The sequence below is a fragment of the Silurus meridionalis genome, chromosome 4 (genome assembly GCF_014805685.1).
Source record: "Silurus meridionalis isolate SWU-2019-XX chromosome 4, ASM1480568v1, whole genome shotgun sequence".
Classification (NCBI taxonomy): Eukaryota; Metazoa; Chordata; class Actinopteri; order Siluriformes; family Siluridae; genus Silurus; species Silurus meridionalis.
In genome coordinates this window covers 36,444,618-36,466,304 of record NC_060887.1, presented here as the reverse complement: position 1 = coordinate 36,466,304, position 21,687 = coordinate 36,444,618, and the positions used below count along the sequence as shown (strand labels likewise).

Below are 21,687 nucleotides of genomic sequence, written 5' to 3'. Positions count from 1 at the left end.
CACACGCACGCACGCACACACGCACACGCGCCCGCACACACGCACACACACACACACACACACTGCCTTTTTCTTTTCTTTTTTCTTTCCTTTTCTTCTTATTTAATGGGCGTGTCACATGTCCATGCATCACAGGTGAACTTTATTCTCAATTCTGTATTTATCTAGAGAGCAGGTCATTACACAATCAACTCAGAGCATCTGGGTTTCTTTCCACGTCCCAGACCGATAGTGTGTGTGTGTGTGTGTGTGTGTGGATGAAAACGAGCATGCGCAGATGATTAAAAAGGGGCGGGGGGGTATTGATTATGATGTCACCTAAATTTATACACACACACACACACACACACACACACACACACACACACATATATATCTTATTAGTGCTACTACAACTACTGTGTAAAGAAACAAGAAACAGTCAGTGACGAAAGACAGTAAGACAAAAAAAAATGGCAAGAAATCTCACTGTATCTCCAAGTGCAGACCCAAAACCATCAAATGCTATGATGATACAAACTCTCATAAGGACCGTCCCAGGAGGGGAAGACCAAGAGCTACCTCTGCTGCAGAAGATATGTTAATTGTAATGACCAGACTCAGAAACCAACATCAGGCCTTCATATTTTAATTGTGGCAAGATTACTTCAGAAGAACGCAGCTCTTATCATATCTAATTTGGCCATACAGAAAAGCTCATCTCTCCTTGATGACTAGATCGAGTAATACTTTTTCTAATTGATAGTCTGCCACAACCAATCAGAGCAAACATACAAAGATTCCTGACAGACGATTGGCTTATCATTATAATGAATTATTAATGATCACATTATCACACTGTGTTAACAAATAGCTGGTTCAATCCTGAGCTTCTGATGTTAGAGTTTGTGTGAAGGTTGAGTTTTGAAGGTTTTGAATGTTGAAGGTTTTGTAGGTGTCCATCAGGGATTTCTTCCAGTTCTCCATCACAGAAATTCAAATAGTTTCCACTTTAAATACCATTACAAACCATCAGCTGTCAATCATTAAAAACCTATTGAAATGTGTATTCTTTATATTTACTTTCTATCGATTCCTACTGGTGTGGAGTAGATACCAGCATGTGATCAACAAGCTGCCCAAGGTGTTGTATTGGTCCTTAATGGTATCCACTAGACATAAGCAAAGGAAGGCTTACCAATACAGATTACCAATAGAGACCCAGAGGAACCACTCAAGTTTCAGTTCTGTGATAGAGCTCGGACCTCACCCCATTAAACACCTTTGGGATGAATGTGAATGCTGAGTGAACCCCAGGCCTCCTCACCTCACCTACATCACTACCTGACTTTACTAACACCCCCTGTTGCTAAATGAGCACAAATCTCCACAAAATTTAGTGGAACATCTTCCCAGAAGAATGGATGGTTATTTCACCAGCAACTGGAGACCAAATGTGGAATAAGATGTTCAAAAAGCACATATCGAAACATATTCTGAGGTGTCCACAAACATTTTTCCTCAACCTTTTACTTTGATCAGATCTTCATTATTCTTTTCCCTCTGTCAATCCACAGACAGATATTTCTATGTGGAGGAAACATCACAGGAGATTCAGGAGTTATCGGTAGCCAGGGCTATCCGGGAGTCTATCCTCCAAACACAAAGTGTGTGTGGAGAATCACGGTAGGTACACACTCTCTATTTCATATTTTGCACTCTGGCTGCATCATACTGCTTTTTTGCATTTTTTTTTTCCACAAGGCTTATTTTCATTATTCATGAGCCGGGACAATGTATTCAATGATGCAATGGGAGTGCAGTGCGTCCCTGCAAGACCTCAGATTGTTAGTGTGCGTGTGTGTGTGTGTGTGTGTGTGTGTGTGTGTGTGTGTGTGTGTGTGTGTGTGTGTGTTTTCTGGCCTGGAATTGGCGTGTTGTATCTGGCTCTCGGCCAGCATGAAAGCCCTGGAGGACTACTTTGTGCATTTTTGAGCATGTTGGCACCTTTACTGCATTCAGGAGTGTGAAGGAAGCTTCAGTTTTACAGACAAATATATCACAGTTTATGTTTGAATACGCCAATCATTCATGTTTCTGTAATTAAACTTTTAGATGAACTGGTGGTAATACAGTATAATTTATTTTGAGAAAAAGAATGGCTATATACAGTAAAGAATGTAAAGGTCTACACTTACATACCGCACAGTCAGTGAAAGGCCAGATTGACTAAATATAATAAGAATTATAATACTATAAAAGAATTCTATAAATAAAGGATGAAAAGATTCAGTGACTCGCATCAGTGCATCGGCATAAAAATGAACGAAGAGATGCACTGATTTAAAAAAGTGTGCATCAGATACCATTTGTCCTTTGTATCGAGGTGCATCGTTTTTATCATATTTGCATTGTTAAAAAACGATTTATTTGTATATAAATATTAGTAGATGCGCTCTACTTTTAATATTTAGAAATTGAACAATAATTTGTGAGTGATATTTGATATGAAGATCGATTTCTCCTCGATGAATCACAACACTACGGAGAACGAGGCGTGTCCTGAGAGTCACATAGAATACAGATCAACATGGCAGAGGCAGAGCTGTAACTTCCTGCACACACAACAGGTTTTATTTAATCATTTTTTTCTTTTTTTGTACTACAAAGACGTGTGTGAAAGTCAGAACGCTCTTAAAGTAAATCGATGATTTGCTGTCTGTCTGAACCATAGAAATAAAAGAGAACAATCTGCGCTATATTGAATTTCATACAGTAGTATCATATTTTTTCTATTGAATAGCATTTTGTTGAATCGAATTAAGATAATATCGCACTGCATCGTAATAGGGGTGAATCGTATCCCATTGCATTGGTAGACACTTCATATGTATCTTTAAGGTATCGTATCGTTGGTTATGCAATGAGATGGGACTCACATCAGCCTCAGATGCACATCCATAATATAAAGTGTAAAAAAAAACATTTCTTTTTGAGGTATGACGTGTTATTACTTTTAGTCACCCAGAAATTGTTACCACAAAGTTGGAGGCTCACAATTACCTTTGGATAGAGTCTTTAAACTAGGCAACCCAAACACGTTCCAACAGGACAATGTCCCGCTGCACAAAGCCAGCTCCATGATGATCTGCTTTACATGGGTTGGAGTGGAAGATCTCCTGCTATAGAGCTCTAAACCCTATTAAACACCTCAAGGAGGAATGTGAACACTGACTGCACCCCAGACCTCCTCACCTTCTCACCTACATCACTACCTGACTTTACTAATACCTTTGCAGCTGAATGGGCACCAACCTCCACAACATCTAGTGGAACATCTTCCTAGAAAAGTGGAGGTTATTATAACAGGAAATGGGAACTGAATGTGGATTGGGATTTAGTTTTTTTAAAAGCACAATCTTCTGGTTAGGTGTCCACAATCTTTTGTTAATATAGTGTGTGTTATGAAACAAAACTTGCAGTAACACGGGTTCCCACTCTTTTTTTTTTTTTTCAGCTTCTCATGTTACTGAGTGAGTGACACTGGAGACGCCTTCCATAAATGATAAATGAACATCTCCTTACAGAAACTTCATCCTATAATAGTACACTGATTCTGTGTATCTTGTTACCGTAGAAACAATAACGGGTCGGAAAGAGCACAATGATATAAAGCTGTGATTTGTAGCTGCTCCACTCTGAGGTCAGAGCTGATTTGACCAATTAGATTCAAGAATTCAACACCACTGTGGTTATAATGAGATAAATATAAAATCTTTCATTCTGGTTCAATATACTTCAGCAGTTTTGCATTTAATACGGTATACAGTTGGGATCATAAGTATTTGGACAGTGGTGTAAGACGCAACAAAGAAACGGTGTACTGCCTAGGTCATAAGTATACGGACAGTGGTGCATGATGCAATAGAAAATATTTGGGCACCAACACATGGCACCATCAAGATCCGATTAAAGTGTAGACTTACAACATTCATTCAAGGAGTTTATCCGAAATACTGCATGGACTGATTAGAAACGACAGCTATTTATTCCTCTATTTTCTAAAATGATTGGAGATCCTAACATAATTAAATATAAAAGGTTGGAAATCGTTTTTCTATTTTTCCTTAATTATGTAAGGATACATAATTTAATCATTGTGAATGAATCCATTGACATTTCTGCATATGATGCGTACGTACATTATACTGCCAAACGTTTTCAGAACCTGGTCATAAGTTTCGTTTGTGCTTTTTGACCATCACAGTCCACATTTAGTCTGAATTTGTTCTTATAATTCCCTCCACTCTTCTGGGTAGAAGTTCAACTAGATTTTAGAGTGTGCTTGTGGACATTTCTACTGATGTGGGCTGAGGAGCCCTGGGGTGCAGTCAGTGTTACAATTAATCCCAAAGGTGTTCAAGGGTTGAAGATTGAGTTCAGAGCTCTACAGCAGGCCTCTCAAGATCTTACACTCCAAACCATGCAAACCATATTTTCATGGAGCTCACTTTGTGCACAGGGGCATTGCCATGCTGGAACAGGTTTGTGTCTCCAAGTTCAAATGAGTGCTAAATTTTATTATAGCGCATCCTATACAATTGTGTGCCTCCAGGTTTGTGGTAACAGTTTGGAGAAGAACCAGATATAGCAGGAAAGGTCAAGTGTCTCAATACTTTTGTCCATATATCTGTCCTGTGCTCTCTTATGTGTTTAGGTTTTGCTCTAATGTTAGCCTTGAGGATCATTTATAAGCACAAATACACACACCAGTATAAAACCTGACTGTGTCTAAAAACAGTATAAAACCGTGTCTAATGTTGAGACTATTAAGTGCTCAGGACGTCTCTGTACACATAAGAAACCATTGCTCTGATTGCTCTCTGGCTCGCAGTCTCCTGATTGTTTAGTCATTTTAGTGAAACTGCCGCATTTTTACGATCATCCAGATAAAGATTTAAAACAGCAGCCAGTGACCGCCTGAAGTCTGGAAGCCATGGTCATCATCAGATGCTGAGATGTTTTGCCAGTTTTTTTCATGCAGCCAACCTCCAGTTGCTGCATATTTGTGGTTTTTTGCGTATTTTGTTCTTACTGAGTGAAAAGCAGTTTAGCTGGGTGACTGACTCATGAGCCATTCAAGTACATTTCTTCATTTGTTACCTTTTTAGCTTTTGGTTGCTTTTAAAGTATGTTTTTTATGGCTTATTATACTCTGAAGTGCCATCCGATCAGAAATTATAGCTCTATAGGCTTTAGGATACATGATGCTACTTTTACTACCTATAAACACCAATAGACGAGTTTCACTGGGTTTTATACATGCCTATGCCATGACACCACCTCCATGTTTGATAGATCATGTGGACTGCTTTGGATCATAATCCTCTCCTTTCCTTTTTCTTGCTACAGCACAAGTAATTTTGGTTTTACCTGCCCAAAGAATCTTGTTTCTGAACTGGCTGGCTTTTTTGTTAGATGTTTTCTCAGCTAAAATGTAATTTGGCCTTTCCTTTCTCTTCTTAAGAATTGTCAGTGGTTTGTATCTTTTAAATTAAAGCTCAGTGGTTGCTGATTGGCAGGTCCATGGTTCAAGCCACAATACAACTGTTGGGCCCTTAAACAGGGCCCTTAACCCTCTGTGCTCTGAGAGATGCTGTATCATGATTGACCCTGCACTCCAGCTTCCTAACAAATCCCTGGGAAATGCGAAGAAAGAATTTCACTGTGTTGCAAAAGTACATGACAAGTAAAAAGTCCCTTTACCCTTTAAGCTAGGGGTCCCCAAACTTTTTTTCTGTGAGGACCACATAATGTTTCCTTTCTTTAATGGGGGCCTAGTCACTCTGTAACGAAAAATGACATGGGCCGGAGTGACTACTAGTTATTGTGGAGATTATATGTATTTATTTACATTTATTTATACAGGCAAATGAGGCATTTTTCAAGAGGTAGAGCCCCTATTTCTTACTAGAGCATTTTTACTATCATATTAACATTTTTTTTATAACTGAATTTCATTACTATTGAAATTAAAAAATTTACGTTTATGTGATGTTGAATGTACCATTCTGTTGGTTTGTGGGTGAACCTAACAAATGATTAGGCTATGTTAAGAACTAAGGGTTTTAAGTTTTAGTTTGAAAGCCAACCTTCATTGCCAAATACAGATATGATATGAGTAAAACATATTAAAAACAATTTTCAAAATATGTCTCTGGCATCATTCGTAGGGTAAAACGTGGGGGCGGGCAGTAGTTTGGGGACCCTGCTTTAAGCCCTCTGTATTTACATTCAAGATGTTTCTTGATTGATGACATCGAGAATGATACTCCATCCAAAGTGTTCTTGACATGGCTAGATGTTGTGAAGGGTTTTTTTGTTTGTTTGTTTTTTTACCAAAAAAAAGATTTCTGTGTTTCTTTTTAGATGTCTACTGTGGTCTTACAGGCCTTTTTATTTGAAGAATCTCCCACATTGTTGATTATAGGCACTCAAAATTTTGACTTGATATGTCTATTGCAGGTCCCACAAGGCAAAGTGGTTGTTCTTAACTTCCGCTTCCTCGACCTGGAAAGTGACAACCTGTGCCGCTACGACCACGTAGACGTTTATAGCGGGCATGTGAACGGGCAGCGCCTGGGCCGCTTCTGCGGGACCTTTCGGCCCGGTGCCCTCGTCTCCACGGGAAACAAAATGCTCCTTCAAATGGTGTCAGATGCCAACACGGCCGGCAGTGGCTTCCTGGCAGTGTTCTCCGCTGCTAACCCTCATGAACGAGGTACGGTCACAGACAAGAGTCTGAATTTACACGACCGGTGTTACCTGCTGTCGTTCCATAAATGTCAAAAATCTGTTTTCACTATGTAACTAAGTTCCCAGTGCATGAAATCTCTTAAAGGTCACTTTAGGGATTTTTTGTTTTTAAAGGCTCGGTCAGTGAAAGCTTTACTTGACTGGATAAACAGGACAGGTTCTGATTCTTTGCGGTGGATTTCGCAGCATGACGTGGAATTTCTCACCAGTATTTTCCGCCTTCTGGTATTCTGGGGAAAGTCAGACTACTAGAGGTTTTCTCTGACTCATTTTAAGTGCTAACTTTGTGTACGACTGATGGAATTTTAATGACTAGGTTTTAACCCTGTGTTTGTTTTTCTAGCTGGCAGCTGTAGCTATTTTTGGTTCTCAATTACAGTTAATAAAGGAAAAAAAATACAATAAAATAGAACATTAAAGAATTTGATGTGTGAAAGCAACTACTTTCAAGTATATATATACAGTATATATGAGCATCTCCATAACTAAGGCTAATGCAATTCACATCTCTATGGAAAGCCAACAATACGATAGCTAACGATCTGATTTTGATTTGTTTTAACACAATGTTATTCAATGCAATACAATGCATTGGAAAAAATCTGCTACTCAATTCAATATGGTACAAACAGTTTGCTTTTATTTCTTTGGTTCAGACAGACAGCAAATCATCAATTTGTACTATAAAAAGAAAAGAAAAAGATTAAAGAAAATCACAGGTTCTTTCCCTGTTGTGTCTGCAGGAAGTTACAGCTCTACCTCTGCCATGTTAATCTGTATTTTATGCGAGGACACACCTCGGTCTCAGTAGTGTTGTGGTACTTCATATTCATGTAGCAGCAGCTTTGCTACGTATATAAAAATTATTATTATTTATTATTTGTATTCCTGAAATACAGGAAATATATATAACAAAATAATTGATTTTATGAAATAAAATTGCATTGTATGTACAGCTGAGAGAATAAAAGTAAAAGAATTCTGTTAGTCAGTGATGGTCAGGGATTTAGATTTTGCAGCTGATGTTAAAATAAAGCAGCAGACTTTTCTACTCCTGGGTGGAGTTGTGGTTTTGTAAATCGACATCGTGGCCTATTTCTGGACAGACGGCGTTTTGTTAAATAAAGGCGATCTTGCATCGTATGGGATTGCAGGCTTAAAGTTCGTCTCATGTTTAATGACATCTCGTGCATGTGGTCGTCTTTTCAACAGCCTTTCAGCGGCTCAGTACAGAAGATCATCGTGTGTATACTTTCCTACAGTTCCTACAGTCACTCATTATAGCATGGGGTGCTTATTATAGCCTGCAAATCACAGGCTGAGAATTATAAACACCAGCCCTTTTAATTAGGAGATCAGGATCTTAAGCTTTATTCTGCGATGCTGGGTATAGTTTCAAAATCTGATGTCATTCAATATTTTAGGAGACCAGTATTGCGGAGGACGATTGATGAAGCCATCAGGAACCTTCACAACCCCCAATTGGCCAGAGAAAGACTATCCAGCAGGAGTCACATGCTCATGGCACATAGTTGCACCCAAAAACCAGGTGATGTTTGTACATCTACGTTATATCCACTGTTTGAGCTGCTAAAAGTTAGAAAAAAGTTGAACTTGTTAGGCATACTGTATAACTTGAGGCATTGGAGCATCAAACATTAATTGTTTAATAATTGTGAAAATGGCATTTTCTGACTTTGTACAGTTCCAGTCAAAAGTTTGGTAGCACTTATTCTTTCATGGTCTTTGAGAGATACATGCATGTTCCTTTTGTTTATACAAGTACCAAGTTAAGTAAATTAATGATATGAAGGTTTACTTTGACCAAACAAATATATATAACAGCTTTAGACACTCACTGTAATTTTCCCAAACAATTAGCTGAAATACTTTGCCATGCATCTTGTAAAACTTGTCAAAGTTGTTTTTTACTAGTTGGAGATTTTTTTACGATCCAGTTCATTCCAGAGCAGTAAAATAAGATTTAGGTGAGGTGACTGGGCAGGTCATTCCATGATAGATAAAACTCCAGACGACCGTTTCCTCTCTAAATATTCCTTACAGAACTCAGATGTACGCTTTATAGCGCATTCTCTTGCTGTATGATAAAGTCGGTTCCAATGAGCTGCAGTCAGGACAGAGTTGCATAGTGTATGATGAAGTATTGAATGGTTGCCATGTTGTTCCTTTCACCCGGTATACGTCTCCAACCTTCCCTGCTCCAAAACAACTCCAAACCATTAAGCGTCCACCTCCATGTTTGACTGTAGGGGTGAGGCAGCCTGCTCACATCTTCTTTCCTGTTCTCCATCTTACACAAGTTCTTCTGTTAGAGACAAATTTGGACTCATCTGTCCACGGAATTTCCTTCCAGCCATTCAATGTACAATTCTTGTGTGTTTTTGCCTTTTACCTTGCATATAAACAAAAGGAACATCCATGTTTTTTCAAAACATAAAAAGACCAGGTGTTTCCAGACGTCTGAGAGGCTCTGTACGTGCAAAATGTTTTTACTTTTATAAACGATAGATAATATCAATTCAATAATATACGTGGTTTAATTGTAAATATATTGAACATCTCACACAAGCAAATGACCCAAGTACATGCATTTTATACATTCTGCAATTTTTTTTTTGTTAAAAATTACAAATGCCAATGCACAGTATTTGATGAATTTATATTTGACAAAAGAAATTTAATTCATCATTTTAAATTAAGCAAAAGTTTGGACACTCTTACAGAATTAATTAACTCATTAGAACTTGTCACTCTGGTCATGAACTGTCATTCGAAACAACAACTCCAGGATGGAACCAAATTCCTTGTGTGTCAACACCATTGGCCGAAAAAACTGATTCTGATTCTGATGTAATATGTAATACCCGACTCAAACTTTGTGCCAACACTATTAGATATTTTCCTCAAAATGTTACAAACAAAACCCCATAATGTCACTGTGAAAGAAGTGTGTTTGAAATCTTTGCAAATTTATTACAAAAAATAAAAAAACCTCAGAAATAACATGTACATATGTATTCACTGCCTTTGCTCAATACTTTGTTGAAGCTCCTTTGGCACCAATTACAGCCTCAAGTGTTTTTGAGTTTAATACTACAAGCTTGACACCTATTTTTGGGCGGTTTCTCAAATTCATCTTTGCAGAACTTTCCAAGCTCCATCAGGGTGAATGTGAAGCGTCGGTGCACAGCCACTTTCAGATCTCTCCAGAGATGTTCAATCGGGTTCTAGTCTGGACTCTGGCTGGGCCACTCGAGGACATTCACAGAGTCGTCCCGTAGACACTCCTTTGTTATCTTGACTGTGTGCTTTGGGTTGTTGTCCTGTTGGAAGATGAACCATTGCCCCAGTCTGAGGTCCAGAGTGCTCTGGAGCAGGTTTTCATCAAGGACGTCTCTGTACATTGCTGCAATCATCTTTCCCTTAATCCTGACAAGTCTCCTGCCACTGGAAAACATCCCCAAAGCATGATGCTGCCACCACCATGCTTCACTCTAGGGAGGGAATTGGACAGGTGATGAGCCAAGGTTTTCTTCAGACATGACAGATAGTTCAATCTTTGTTTCTCATGGTCTTAGAATCCTTCAGGTGCCTTATGGTAAACTCCAGATGGGCTGTCATGTGCCTTTTACTTCTGTCTGGCCACTCTATCATACAGGCCTGATTGGTCCAGTGCTGCAGAGATCTGGAAGGATCTCCTCTCTTTACAGAGAAATGCTGGAGCTCTTTCTGAGTAACCATTAGGTTCTTGGTCACCTCCCTGACTAAGGCACTTCTCCCCCGAACACTCAGTTTGGCAGGGCAGCTCCGCTCTAGGAAGAGTCCTGGTGTTTCCAAAGTTCTTCCCTTTACAGATGATGGAGGTCACTGTGCTAATTGGGACCTTCAATGCTGCAGAAACATTTCTGTTCCCTTCCCCAGATCTGTGCCTCGATACAATCCTGTCTTTGAGGTCTACAGACAATTCCTTAGACTTCATGGTTTGGTTTGTGCTCTGACACACACTGTTAACTGTGAGACCTTCTATAGACAGATGTGTGTTTTTCCAAATCATGTCCAATCAACTGAATGTACCACAGGTGGACTCCAATCAAATTGAAGAAACATCTCAAGGATGATCAGTGATAACAGGATGCACCTGAGCTAAATTTTGAGTGGCATGGCAAAGACTGTGAATATTTATGCTCGTGTTTTTTCTTTTTTTTTTCATACATTTGCAAAGATTTCAAACAGACTTCTTTCACGTTGTCTTTATGAGGTTTTGTTAATAGAATTTTATGTAAATAATGAATTTATGTAAAAACTTTCCAGGTGCACTGTAAAGCAGCTGCTTGGGGGGCTAAAAAAACTAATTGATGTTTACAAAGCAGAGGAAGGATATAAAATGCTATAAACACTTCCAGCACACAATTTACACACTGTCTGACTTGTTATTAAGAAACAGCAGTTAAGTAGAATCGTAGAAGTTAAAGTTTGTTCTGGAAAAATAATGACCAAAGAACCTGCTGAAAGTTTATGCTACAACAGTAGTGTTAGTAAAGGCCCTGGGTTACTGATTGGAAGGTTGGAAGATCATGCTCATGTATTGCCAAGCTGCCACTCTTGGGGTGCTTGAGCAAGGCCCCTAACTGTCTGTGCTGCAGGGGTGCTTTACCATGGCTGACCCTGTGGTCTGACCCCAGCTTCCTAACATTGTCGTGATTTGCAAAAATAAAAATTCACTCTGCTGTAACGTACATGTGACAAGTAAAAAAGCACTTTTACCTTTACTGCAACAGCAACTGTTAGATGTTTGAGATTAATGATCTACATATGCACACAATCTTTTTGGAAAGTTCTGTGGATCGATGAACTGAAAGCTCCACAATCACCAAGGGTATGTTTTTTTTTTTTTTGCAAATACAAAGATAATTTGAGGCAAAGGAATACAAAAGAACAAAAATTGGGGAAGCATGTCACGTAGAAATCATACATCTGAAACCAACTGAATCCATTATTTGCTATTTGTGCTCATAGTACATCAGACTTCGAAGTAAAAGTAAAGCACATGATACATAATACATCCAAGACAAGAATATGCAAGGTCACCTAAGAAGTTTGGAGTGGAAGGGTGGGTGTAAATTGCCTGCGGTAATATCTGCCAAAGGCTTGTTATTCGAAACTGATTTAGGTTTAGGGCCTCCAAACTTTTGTACATGGCACAACAATTATTATGATTATTATTATTTTTATTATTGTTTATTTAATAAAATAATGTAATTGTGTAGTAATATTTGCAGAATATTAGCAGAGTTTGCTTAACAATGCTTACGATTCTTTTACTTTGTACAAAAATTACAAATCGGAAAGCTTGAATTTTTAAATAGGAATCGAATTCAAAAGTTGTAAACATGCCCATTTCCACAGCATTACCTTTCTTCAAGTGTTATTTTCACCTGATGAGATCTCATTGGATGTTGTTGTTCTGCCAAAACTAAAACATTCACATAAAACAAGATTTTCTAGCCCTGTTTGTTTGTTTGTTCCATTTTTTTAGATTATAGAGGTGAAATTTGAAAAGTTTGACGTGGAAAGAGACAACTACTGCCGCTATGACTACGTCGCCATCTTTAACGGAGGGGAAATCAACGATGCTAAGAGGATTGGGAAATACTGCGGAGACAGTCCACCAGCGTAAGAGACGCTCACAAATCTCTCATACAACTAATACTGAATACTAAAACAAATCAGGACCTTAATAATGTTTTTTTTTTTTTTTTATTTGTAATGATTTAAAGCATGTGACTGGTCATGATTGTGGTGTTGATTGCTTTCTGATTGGTTGTTTAACCGAATGTTTTTTCCAATTTCCAATAGGTCATTTCTTTTAGGGAATCCTTTTTGTGAATGTATTTATGTGTGTGTTTGTTCCAGCCCAGTGTTCTCTGAGGGTAATCAGCTTCTCATCCAGTTCCTCTCAGACCTCAGCTTAACGGCAGATGGCTTTATCGGCCACTACAAATTCAGGAACAAGAAGATACAGACAACGACCATCGCCCCAACCACAACCACTCAGCCCATCACCACCATACTCATACGTAGGTGTCTTTAGACACATGTGTCTATTCATTCTGCATTCAATTATGTACTATTGTTTTTGTGTAAAAGGGTAAAGGTGCAGTGAAATTCTCTTGATATCTCCCAGCGATGTTAGGGTCAAGGTCAGCCAGGATACAGGGCTCCAGGGGCATGACATCACAATTTGGCCCTTGCCAAACTCACTTAAATCCTTACATTTCCCCATTTTTCCTTCTTTTAACACGTCAACTTTGAGGACAAAATGTTTACTTGCTGCCTAATATATCACACCCACTAACAGGTGCCATGATGAAGAGATAATCAGTGTTATTCAGTCAAGTTTCATAATCTTATAATGTCATAATGTTATGCCTGATCAGTGTATATAAAATATGTACAGTAAAACCTCGATACTCGTGATCTTGAAACTCGTGACCTCGATAGTTGGTGACTTTTTATTTGGAAGCGGACTGAGAGTAATTTGCGAAAAATCTGATCGTTTACGAGAAGCCGCTCGAAAGTTCGGAGTAACATTTCTAAGATATACTGTATATATATAGGTTTCTTCTCCATGAAGTCTCAGGACATTTTTCCCTCACATACACTGTCATTTCTGCCTCGCTCAGGGATAAATTCATCAGGGTAAATGATGAATCATGAATTAAAAATATATATTCTTAATCAATTTATTTCTGAAAAACTGAAGAATAAACAGAAGTACCAGTGAACATGCATATTAATGCTATATTATTAATATTAACTCTTGTTAAATGAACTAACAGACATTCTCAGAGCATTATATGTTAGATATGTATCTTGATTATCTGTTGTAGAGGTTAATGCATTTTAGTGTTGGGGTGAGAAACCAACTTGGTGTGATATATTGCAGGAGTAGACAAAGGCTGAATTTCGGTTTGTTTCAGTGAGACAATTCATTTGGCTTAGTTTAATAAAATGACTCTTTCAGCTCTTAAATTAGTCATTTTTTTTCCTTGAAGAAACAAATCTTATTATAATCTGATTTTGTGCAGTGATTTTTGACTACTGCTGATAATGTTGCTCTGAAATCTTCCCCTAGAATACATTTTTTTAACAGTTTGGACAGAATTTAAAGAATTTGTCTTAGGTGTTCCTCAAGGCTCAGTACTTGGTCTGCTGCTTATTATTCTCAGCATTTGATATGATGTGGTAAAACTTGTTATTTTCTCTACTCTAAACTTTCAGCTTTGAAGTATTCAGCAGCACTGTGTCAACAGAAGTGCAAGCGAAAAGGAAGTCCCGAGAGCCAATACTGCTCCAGCAACTTCGGTAAGAGAGCAGATTTTATACACACAAACACACACACACACACACACACACACACACACACACACACACACACACACTCACTCACGTGTGTATACACTGAGGTTTTTAGTGTAACCTGAAAAAAATTTAAATAATGTTTCCCAGAATCCCTGAGACTGAAATAGTGTGTTTTTAGGCAAATACACTATCTTGGGCTTGGTGGTTTGTTTCTTGAGCCTGAAAAGTGTCGTTCAGAGTTTTTTTCCTTCTAAACAGTAAAGTGTGTGTGAAAACACAGTTCTCTCAGTGCCAGTCGCTTGCAGTGGACCAAAAGCAAACTGGGTGTAAATGGAGGTGTTGATTCAGCGTGGCCTCCCTCTAAAACTTTTCTATCCCGGAGATGTTTGCGAAGCCGGGCCGATAAGTTCATTATGATTTCCTGCCGAGTTTGCTCGGATTTGCATATGGAGAAGTGGCCTAGTCGCCTGGAAGCCTGGACTAATGTGGCGGAAAATTTTACTTGAATCACGCCAAGTTTGTTACATCACCCTGTTTCACAAAGTGTTACACAAAGACAAAAAGTTCAGCTTCCTCACTAAACACTTAATAATTTACAGAAACCTTCTGTTCTCTTTTTTAGTTGAAATCATGGCACTCATAAATAACTTTAAGTACAATCATACTGATATATGCTTCTGCAAAAAGAATGAAAGACGTACTTTTACAACACAGTGAAATTCTTTCTTCACATACTGTATCCCAGTGATGTTAGGATCTGGGGTCAGAACACAGGGCCAGCTATGATACTGCATCCCTGGAGTACTGAGCGTTAAGAGTCTGGATCAGGGGCCCCAGGATTGGCAGGTTGACGATAAAGGGTTCCCGACCTTCCGGGGTTCAAGTAATCCAGAGACTTAACCACTGAGCTACAACCTATCATTTAAAACTTGATAGTATTACTATATCTTTGTTATTGTACAGAATAAAATGTGTTATTTCCCGACATCTTGGCCATGAAACAAATTTGACCTTACTGAGTTTTTTCCTGGTTACAAAATAACAAAATAACTAACTAACTAACTAACTAACTAACTAACTAACAGTGGTGGATGAGGTACACAAACCATGTAGTTGAGTAGAGATAAACTAGGTAAAACATTACTCCATCAAAAGTAAATGCAAAAGTAAAAAAAAAATACAAAAGTATTTGCCTTTAAATGGACCTAAATATCCAAAGTACAATGACCGAGGCAGGCAGAAGGCACTGGAAATTGAAGGACTTGTGTACTTACAAAAAAAAATCAATAAGGCCACAGGTGTTGTGGCAAGTTCGAGTCAGGAGGTTTTTCCATCATTTATTCATCTCTAAATGTCCTGCTTGCTGTTGAACATATGCTGAACTGTATGTTGGTGAAAGTAGATACCACAAAGTGGCAATCAAAGTACACCCTCTTTGAATTCTATGGTTTTACAAATCTAAACAATAAAAATGATCTGGTCTATAGAAAATCTTACAATTAGATAAATAGATAAACAAAAAGACTACATATTACAATGTATATTACAATTATTATTTTTTTTTTATTATAAAAATAAAGCCAAAACAGAGAATCCTGCAGTGAAAAACTAAGTACACCCTTAATTGCTTCCATAGGTTTTAAAAGACTTAGTAGCAGCTAAGTGCTACAAATCACAGAGTCTTTAGTAATTGATTATCAGCAAGTGTGACCACCTCAATAAAAGCCCAAGGTTTAACAGTTTTGGAGCTATGGAGCATTGCCAAGGAGAAAAGTCGATTGTTATCTTAGAGAAGCAACTGTTGCTGTCCATCCATCTGGGAAGGGTTATAAGGCCATTTTCAAACAATTCAAAGTCCATCATTATATAGTGAGGAACACTTTAAAGGTAGAAAAGTTTGAGGACTTCCCATGAGAGGACATCCCAGCCAATTCACCTCAAAGTCAGACCATGCAATGCTCAGAGAAATTAAAAAACCCCCAAGGGTTCATGTACTATTTGAAAAAGTGTTTCCAGGAGAAAGCTATTTATTTCTAAAAAGAACATGGCAGAACTGGCCTCATAGCATATTAGTGATGATTTTGGCTTGTTTTTCAGCTACAGGACCTGGGCTACTTGCAACAGGTTCATACAACAAAGCTCAGACTTCAACAATAATTAATATAAAATTAATTCTTATTACAAATTAACTAATGAAAAAATGATTTAAAGTAGCGGTAAACAAAAAAAAAAACCCTCCTTCGATTACAGAAGCACGAGTAAATGTAATTTGTTAATTTGCACCTCTGTGTATAAGTGATCTAATGATCATGATGTCGTGTTTTTGTGACTATCTCAGCCATCACAGGGACGATTATCACGGCCGTGCCGCGTGGAGGAAGCATGCACACTACCATTTCGATTATAAACATCTATAAAGAAGGAAACCTCGCCATCCAGCAGGCTGGAAAAACCATGAGCACTAAAATCGTTATCCTGTGCAAGAAATGCCCTTCTGTCAAAAGAGGTGAGTCTCAGCATTGCCAAATGCCTGTGGGTGCACAATTTCACCAATTACCCTCTATTCGCTCGGTAACACTCCGTCTCTCAGACAACCACAATGGCATACTTATAAAACCATGGTGTTTAGACCGGCTTGTTATACTCCACATTTAGAGTTTTAGACTGAATTGATTATTTTTCACAGTCACTCTGTGTAATGCTGAACGACCGAACTGAACAAAATAAAATCTGTATGCTGATAAAGACAGATTGTGTGCTACAGCCAGCAGGTTCCATTAATGAGATATGATTTGGCTCTGAGTTTGCCTTCATACTACTGCAGCATCGAGCTGAATATGTAAAGCTTGATGTCGGCGTAAGGTAAGCGGCAAAACTCACTGTCAGAAAAAAAAAGGGTAAAAATGTGAACCCCATATGCTTATATAACAGTGTATAAGCGTATGGAGCGTCAGTAACGTGAGATACTGATGAACGCCCTTCCTGAATGTCTCTGCCGTAACGTCACTGCATTCAGGCTCTCTCTGTGTGCTGTCACTAGGCTTGAACTACATCCTCATGGGCCAGACGGACGAAGAGGGTCGTGGCCTGATCGCTCCAGACCACTTCGTCATGTCCTTCAAGGCCAAGAACCAGCGAGCGTTTAACGTTCTGAAGAACAAGAGATGCTGATCTTGCCCTTTCACCTTCTACCATCTTAAATCGTGTGTTCAGAAAGACAGAAAATTATCCTTTATTAGGATTTTTTTTGTCAGGACAAATGGGGATGTGGAATGAGGTAATGGAGAAATTAAAAAACAGAACTGTATATTATAAGGAAGGAAATAAAAAATAATGCCTGAGGTCCTCCAGTGCCAGCGTTGAAAGTGGCGACTGAATCCCAGCTTCCTTCTGGTCAATGAGAATGTCCATCTAATAAAGTGTGATTATTAAAAGCTCCACCCACTGGGACTAGAAAAAAAAATATGTAAAAAGTTGTAAAGTTGGAGTTGTAAAGAGTTTTTCTCTTACCGCCTTGAAATAACCTCTTTTTTTATGTACACTGTCGACAGTAGGTCAGTTTGTAGCAATTACGTCATTTCTGGTATATACCTGTAGAGCTCTACATAGAAGGTGTTAGAGATGGTGAAACTCTTATGGTTTTGTATAATATACACTAAATAGACAAAAGTGTGAACCTCCCATTCCACATTTATTCCCTATCCCATGTTAGAATAACCTCCACTCTTCTGGAAAGATGTTCCACTAACTAGATTCTGTGGAGATTTGTAAAGATACATTCAATCACAAGGCTGTTAGTAAAGTCAGGTAGTGATGTAGGTGAGAAGGTGATGAGGTCTGGGGTGCAGTCAGCAATCACATTCATCCCAAAGGTGTTCAATAGGGTTTGGAGCTCTATGGCAGGAGATCTTCTACATCTTCAAACCCATTTAAAGCAGATCTTCATGGAGCTGACTTTGTGCCCAGGGGCATTGTCATGCTGGAATGTGTTTGGGTTTTCTAGTTCAAGTGAAGGAAAATGTAATTATACCGCATAGGTCTATAATAAATAAGGAATAAAACACTTGGTGCATATGCTTTTATGATGAAGTATCACATCACCCTGCTGTAGTAAGTGCTTTAAAGCAGGTCATAAAATTATTAATTCCTTTTGTCACATAGCATTTCGCCAGCATGAGCATCTTTAGCATTTTTTGTCTTCCTCTTCTTCTTTTGGCTTTTCCTGTTTGGAGTGTCTTCCTTAACCACATCCATAAACCTCCTCCTTGGTCTTTCTCTTTTCCTCCTTCCTGGTGGCTCCATCCTCAGCATTCTCCTACTGATATACCCCATGTCCCTCCTCTGCACATGTCCATGTCTCAATCTCACCTCCTTTACTTTGTCCCCAAAACGTCCTACATGCGCTGTCCATCTAATAAACTCATTTGTAATCCTGTCCATCGTCATCACTCCCAACAAAAACCTCAACATCTTCATCTCTGCTACCTCCAGCTCCACCTCCTGTCTTTTACTCAATACCACTGTCTCTAATCCATACAACATCTCAGGTCTCACCACAGTCCTATAAACTTTCCCTTTTACTCTTGCAGATACTCTTCTATCACAAATCACTCCTGCTATCACTCTTCTCCACCCTGCCTGCACTCTTTTCTTCACTCCTCTAATACACTCTCCCAAAGTATTTAAACTCATCCACCTTCACCACCTGGACCATCAATCACACTGCCAACATCACAGCAGGTATAAATGCCAATTAGATAAAAAAAAAAGTTTATCAAGTTTATCAAAATCCACAAAGTACAAAGTCCTCTGTCCTGAAGACTAGTGAATTGGGGACTATAAAGTTAAAGGTGTACAATTCTCTGACACTGGAGACCCCTTTCCTTAAATAGTAAATAATGGCATGCTTTCTAGTGTAAGTAGAAACTAATAGCACATTAGAATGAGCACAAATAAACTCTGTTGTTAAAAGATGTGTAGAAAAACTCAACAATGATGCAGATGGAAAAGAGCAGAAATACTTAGGAAGTTAAACAATAGGTGCTCTCTGTACTATTATATAAAGTGCTATGACTGGATTTTTGTTCTGGAATGTTCTGGGAAAATGGCAAAAATGACTGGAGTGTTGAAACGTGAATCCCGGTCAGAGTCGAAGCTAAAATATCCACATCTGATATCCAAGCCAAGATTCTTTCACTCTGGTTTCTACAGATTCATCTTCTTCATTATAACGTGCAATATTGTGAGTTTAGTAAAACATATTTGTATACAGTTTAGATTGTTAGACAGGAAAAAACTTTTTTTCTTTAATAGATATCAGAAATGTGGAAAAAATCCAAGGTGTTAATGTTGCATTCTTCACCCGCACAAGTGTTTACTTTTGATTTCTTCTTGTTCAGTAAAGGATGAATGTACATAATCTGAGGTGCAAATTATTACCTGAGATAATAATATAATAGCGACATTCTCAAAACTGTTCTGGACTTTTTCATAGATTTTCATTCTGAACACAAAGGAAAAAAAACTTCCTATAGCACGTGAAGTCAGGACGACACGTTTTGTCGTTACATGCTCAATGAAACTGTCGCTATAAAATATTTTCATGCAAATCTGATTCTTAATAGCGAATGTTAATTTATAAATGTTAATAACAGTAAAAAATCGTGGTGTTTTTTTTTGTCTGATCTGTTTGAACTTCATACCATTGTAAAATTTTCAAACATGGGTTTAAAATAAAACTTTACAAAAGGTTCTAAAAGCAGCCTTGTTTATATATATATATATATATATATATATATATATATATATATATATATATATATATATATATATATATATATATAAATATTTTGATTGTCTGTTATGTTATGGATTTAGTAATATAGGAACATTCCAAAGCATAAAACTTTAATATTGATCTTAATAAATAATTCGTTAATCATTTCAATTCAATCGTTTAAAACAACAAAAAAGCCTCGAAATTTGGTACAAGTTTTATCACACACTTTAAACCTAACGAAGATGCAGTTTTTTGCTGATTGTTGCAGTTTTTAGGTTTACAAATCTATTCATTTGGATTGTAATCTTCTTTAGTATAGAAAGAACATGAACTGGACTGATCTAATATTTAGGAGTTAAAAAAAAAACTTTAATATTAACAAAAATCAATTAATTGGGTCATGTGATGCAGCTCAATTTTTAATACAAGTTTGCAAATGGTTTAAGGGAACATGAGAAAGAGTTCAAGGTGCAGACTTGGCATCCAAATTTCCCTGATCTCGATCCAACCAAGGATCTATGTGACATGCTTAACAAACACATATTGTATGATCCATGAAAGCCCCACCTTGCGTGACTTCATGGCTCTGCTGCTAACGTCTTGGATACCAAAGCATAACTCTGAAGTCTTGTGGAATCCAAGTCATAATGAGTCAAAGCTGTTTTGGTGGCATAATGGATCTTTTTTACTTCAACACAATGTCTTCAGATTCAACTGTAAACTCTAATCTGCTCTCTTAAAACTCTTGGGACTTCTAATATCAATATTTCACCTGTGCCTCAGAGTCTATAAGCATCTCATATCACAAAACATCAACCTTAGAATCAAGTCTTTTGAATTCTCTGTCTAAACCCTGGGGCTTATTAAAGAGTTTAGAAAGTTTCCAGAGAAAATCAAACAAAGAAAATTGTTATGCATTTTTTTTTTTCCCAAAAAACTTTATTATATACTTTAGTCCAAAAGAAAGACTTTTTTTTTTTTTTTTTAGAAAACAAGTGTAACGATTAGGAATCAGACAAGTTCTAAATCTGGAGGCCTTGTGTGTAGAATAAATATATTATTATAGTATTCCAGTCTCAGGACTTCACAATGTCCCTGCTGCAAAAGTAGAAGAAGAAGCATTTCCAGGCATGCTAGATGGCAAATCGTGGCTTTAGCTTCTGGGATAGAACATGGCGTATTTGGATGTGCGAAAGCCGAGCAGGTCTCTCATCTCGTTGCGGAACTTGGACAGGTCTTGCCGTAGGTCATTGAGGTTTTCCACCGTGGCCTGGTCGGTGCTCTGCATCTTCTGCCGCGTAGACGTCAGGTAACGATGCACTAGGCAGCACATAATCTTCTGGTAGTTCTCGTCCCTTTTCTGTTTCAGGTTCTTCCACTCCTGAAAAACAAGCACATGATCGAATCACATTCACAGGAATACCAGGCTGGATGGAAAAGTTGTCTGCAGATGTGAAAAAGCCACCATCAAGATGGAGAGGGTCAACAATTTATTGGAGTTTTACCTCACACTTTTGAAGGAATACATTTTAAACCTCATAAATAAATGAATGGATATTGTCATAATCCCATGTACCACGAAGAACATGTAACTCAACACCTATTGGAGGAAGAAGTACAGAGATAGATAGAATCCAAAAGTGGCCCACAAGGACACATGGAGAACATGTGAAACTCCACACACAGACCCTGCAGCAATGATCGGAAAGCTGCACCTGCTTCCACTCACT

At 38.1% G+C, this 21,687-nt stretch overlaps 2 protein-coding genes across 2 annotated transcripts in view; one reads left to right on the top strand and one right to left on the bottom strand.

The window, feature by feature from the left end:
- Positions 1-17,945, top strand: part of pcolce2b (procollagen C-endopeptidase enhancer 2b) — an 18,332-nt gene extending 387 nt beyond the window's left edge. Inside the window, exons 2-9 of the mRNA XM_046847996.1 lie at positions 1,557-1,665; positions 6,505-6,760; positions 8,220-8,344; positions 12,353-12,489; positions 12,730-12,893; positions 14,098-14,181; positions 16,517-16,684; positions 17,219-17,945. Coding sequence (XP_046703952.1) covers positions 1,557-1,665; positions 6,505-6,760; positions 8,220-8,344; positions 12,353-12,489; positions 12,730-12,893; positions 14,098-14,181; positions 16,517-16,684; positions 17,219-17,349 — 1,174 coding nt within the window. The 3' untranslated portion in view covers positions 17,350-17,945. The remainder of the gene's footprint in view (positions 1-1,556; positions 1,666-6,504; positions 6,761-8,219; positions 8,345-12,352; positions 12,490-12,729; positions 12,894-14,097; positions 14,182-16,516; positions 16,685-17,218) is intronic.
- Positions 17,946-20,394: 2,449 nt separating this feature from the next.
- Positions 20,395-21,687, bottom strand: part of trpc1 (transient receptor potential cation channel, subfamily C, member 1) — a 43,402-nt gene continuing 42,109 nt past the window's right edge. The window contains exon 13 of the mRNA XM_046848515.1: positions 20,395-21,338. Within this exon, the coding sequence (XP_046704471.1) occupies positions 21,111-21,338 (228 nt within the window). The 3' untranslated portion in view covers positions 20,395-21,110. The remainder of the gene's footprint in view (positions 21,339-21,687) is intronic.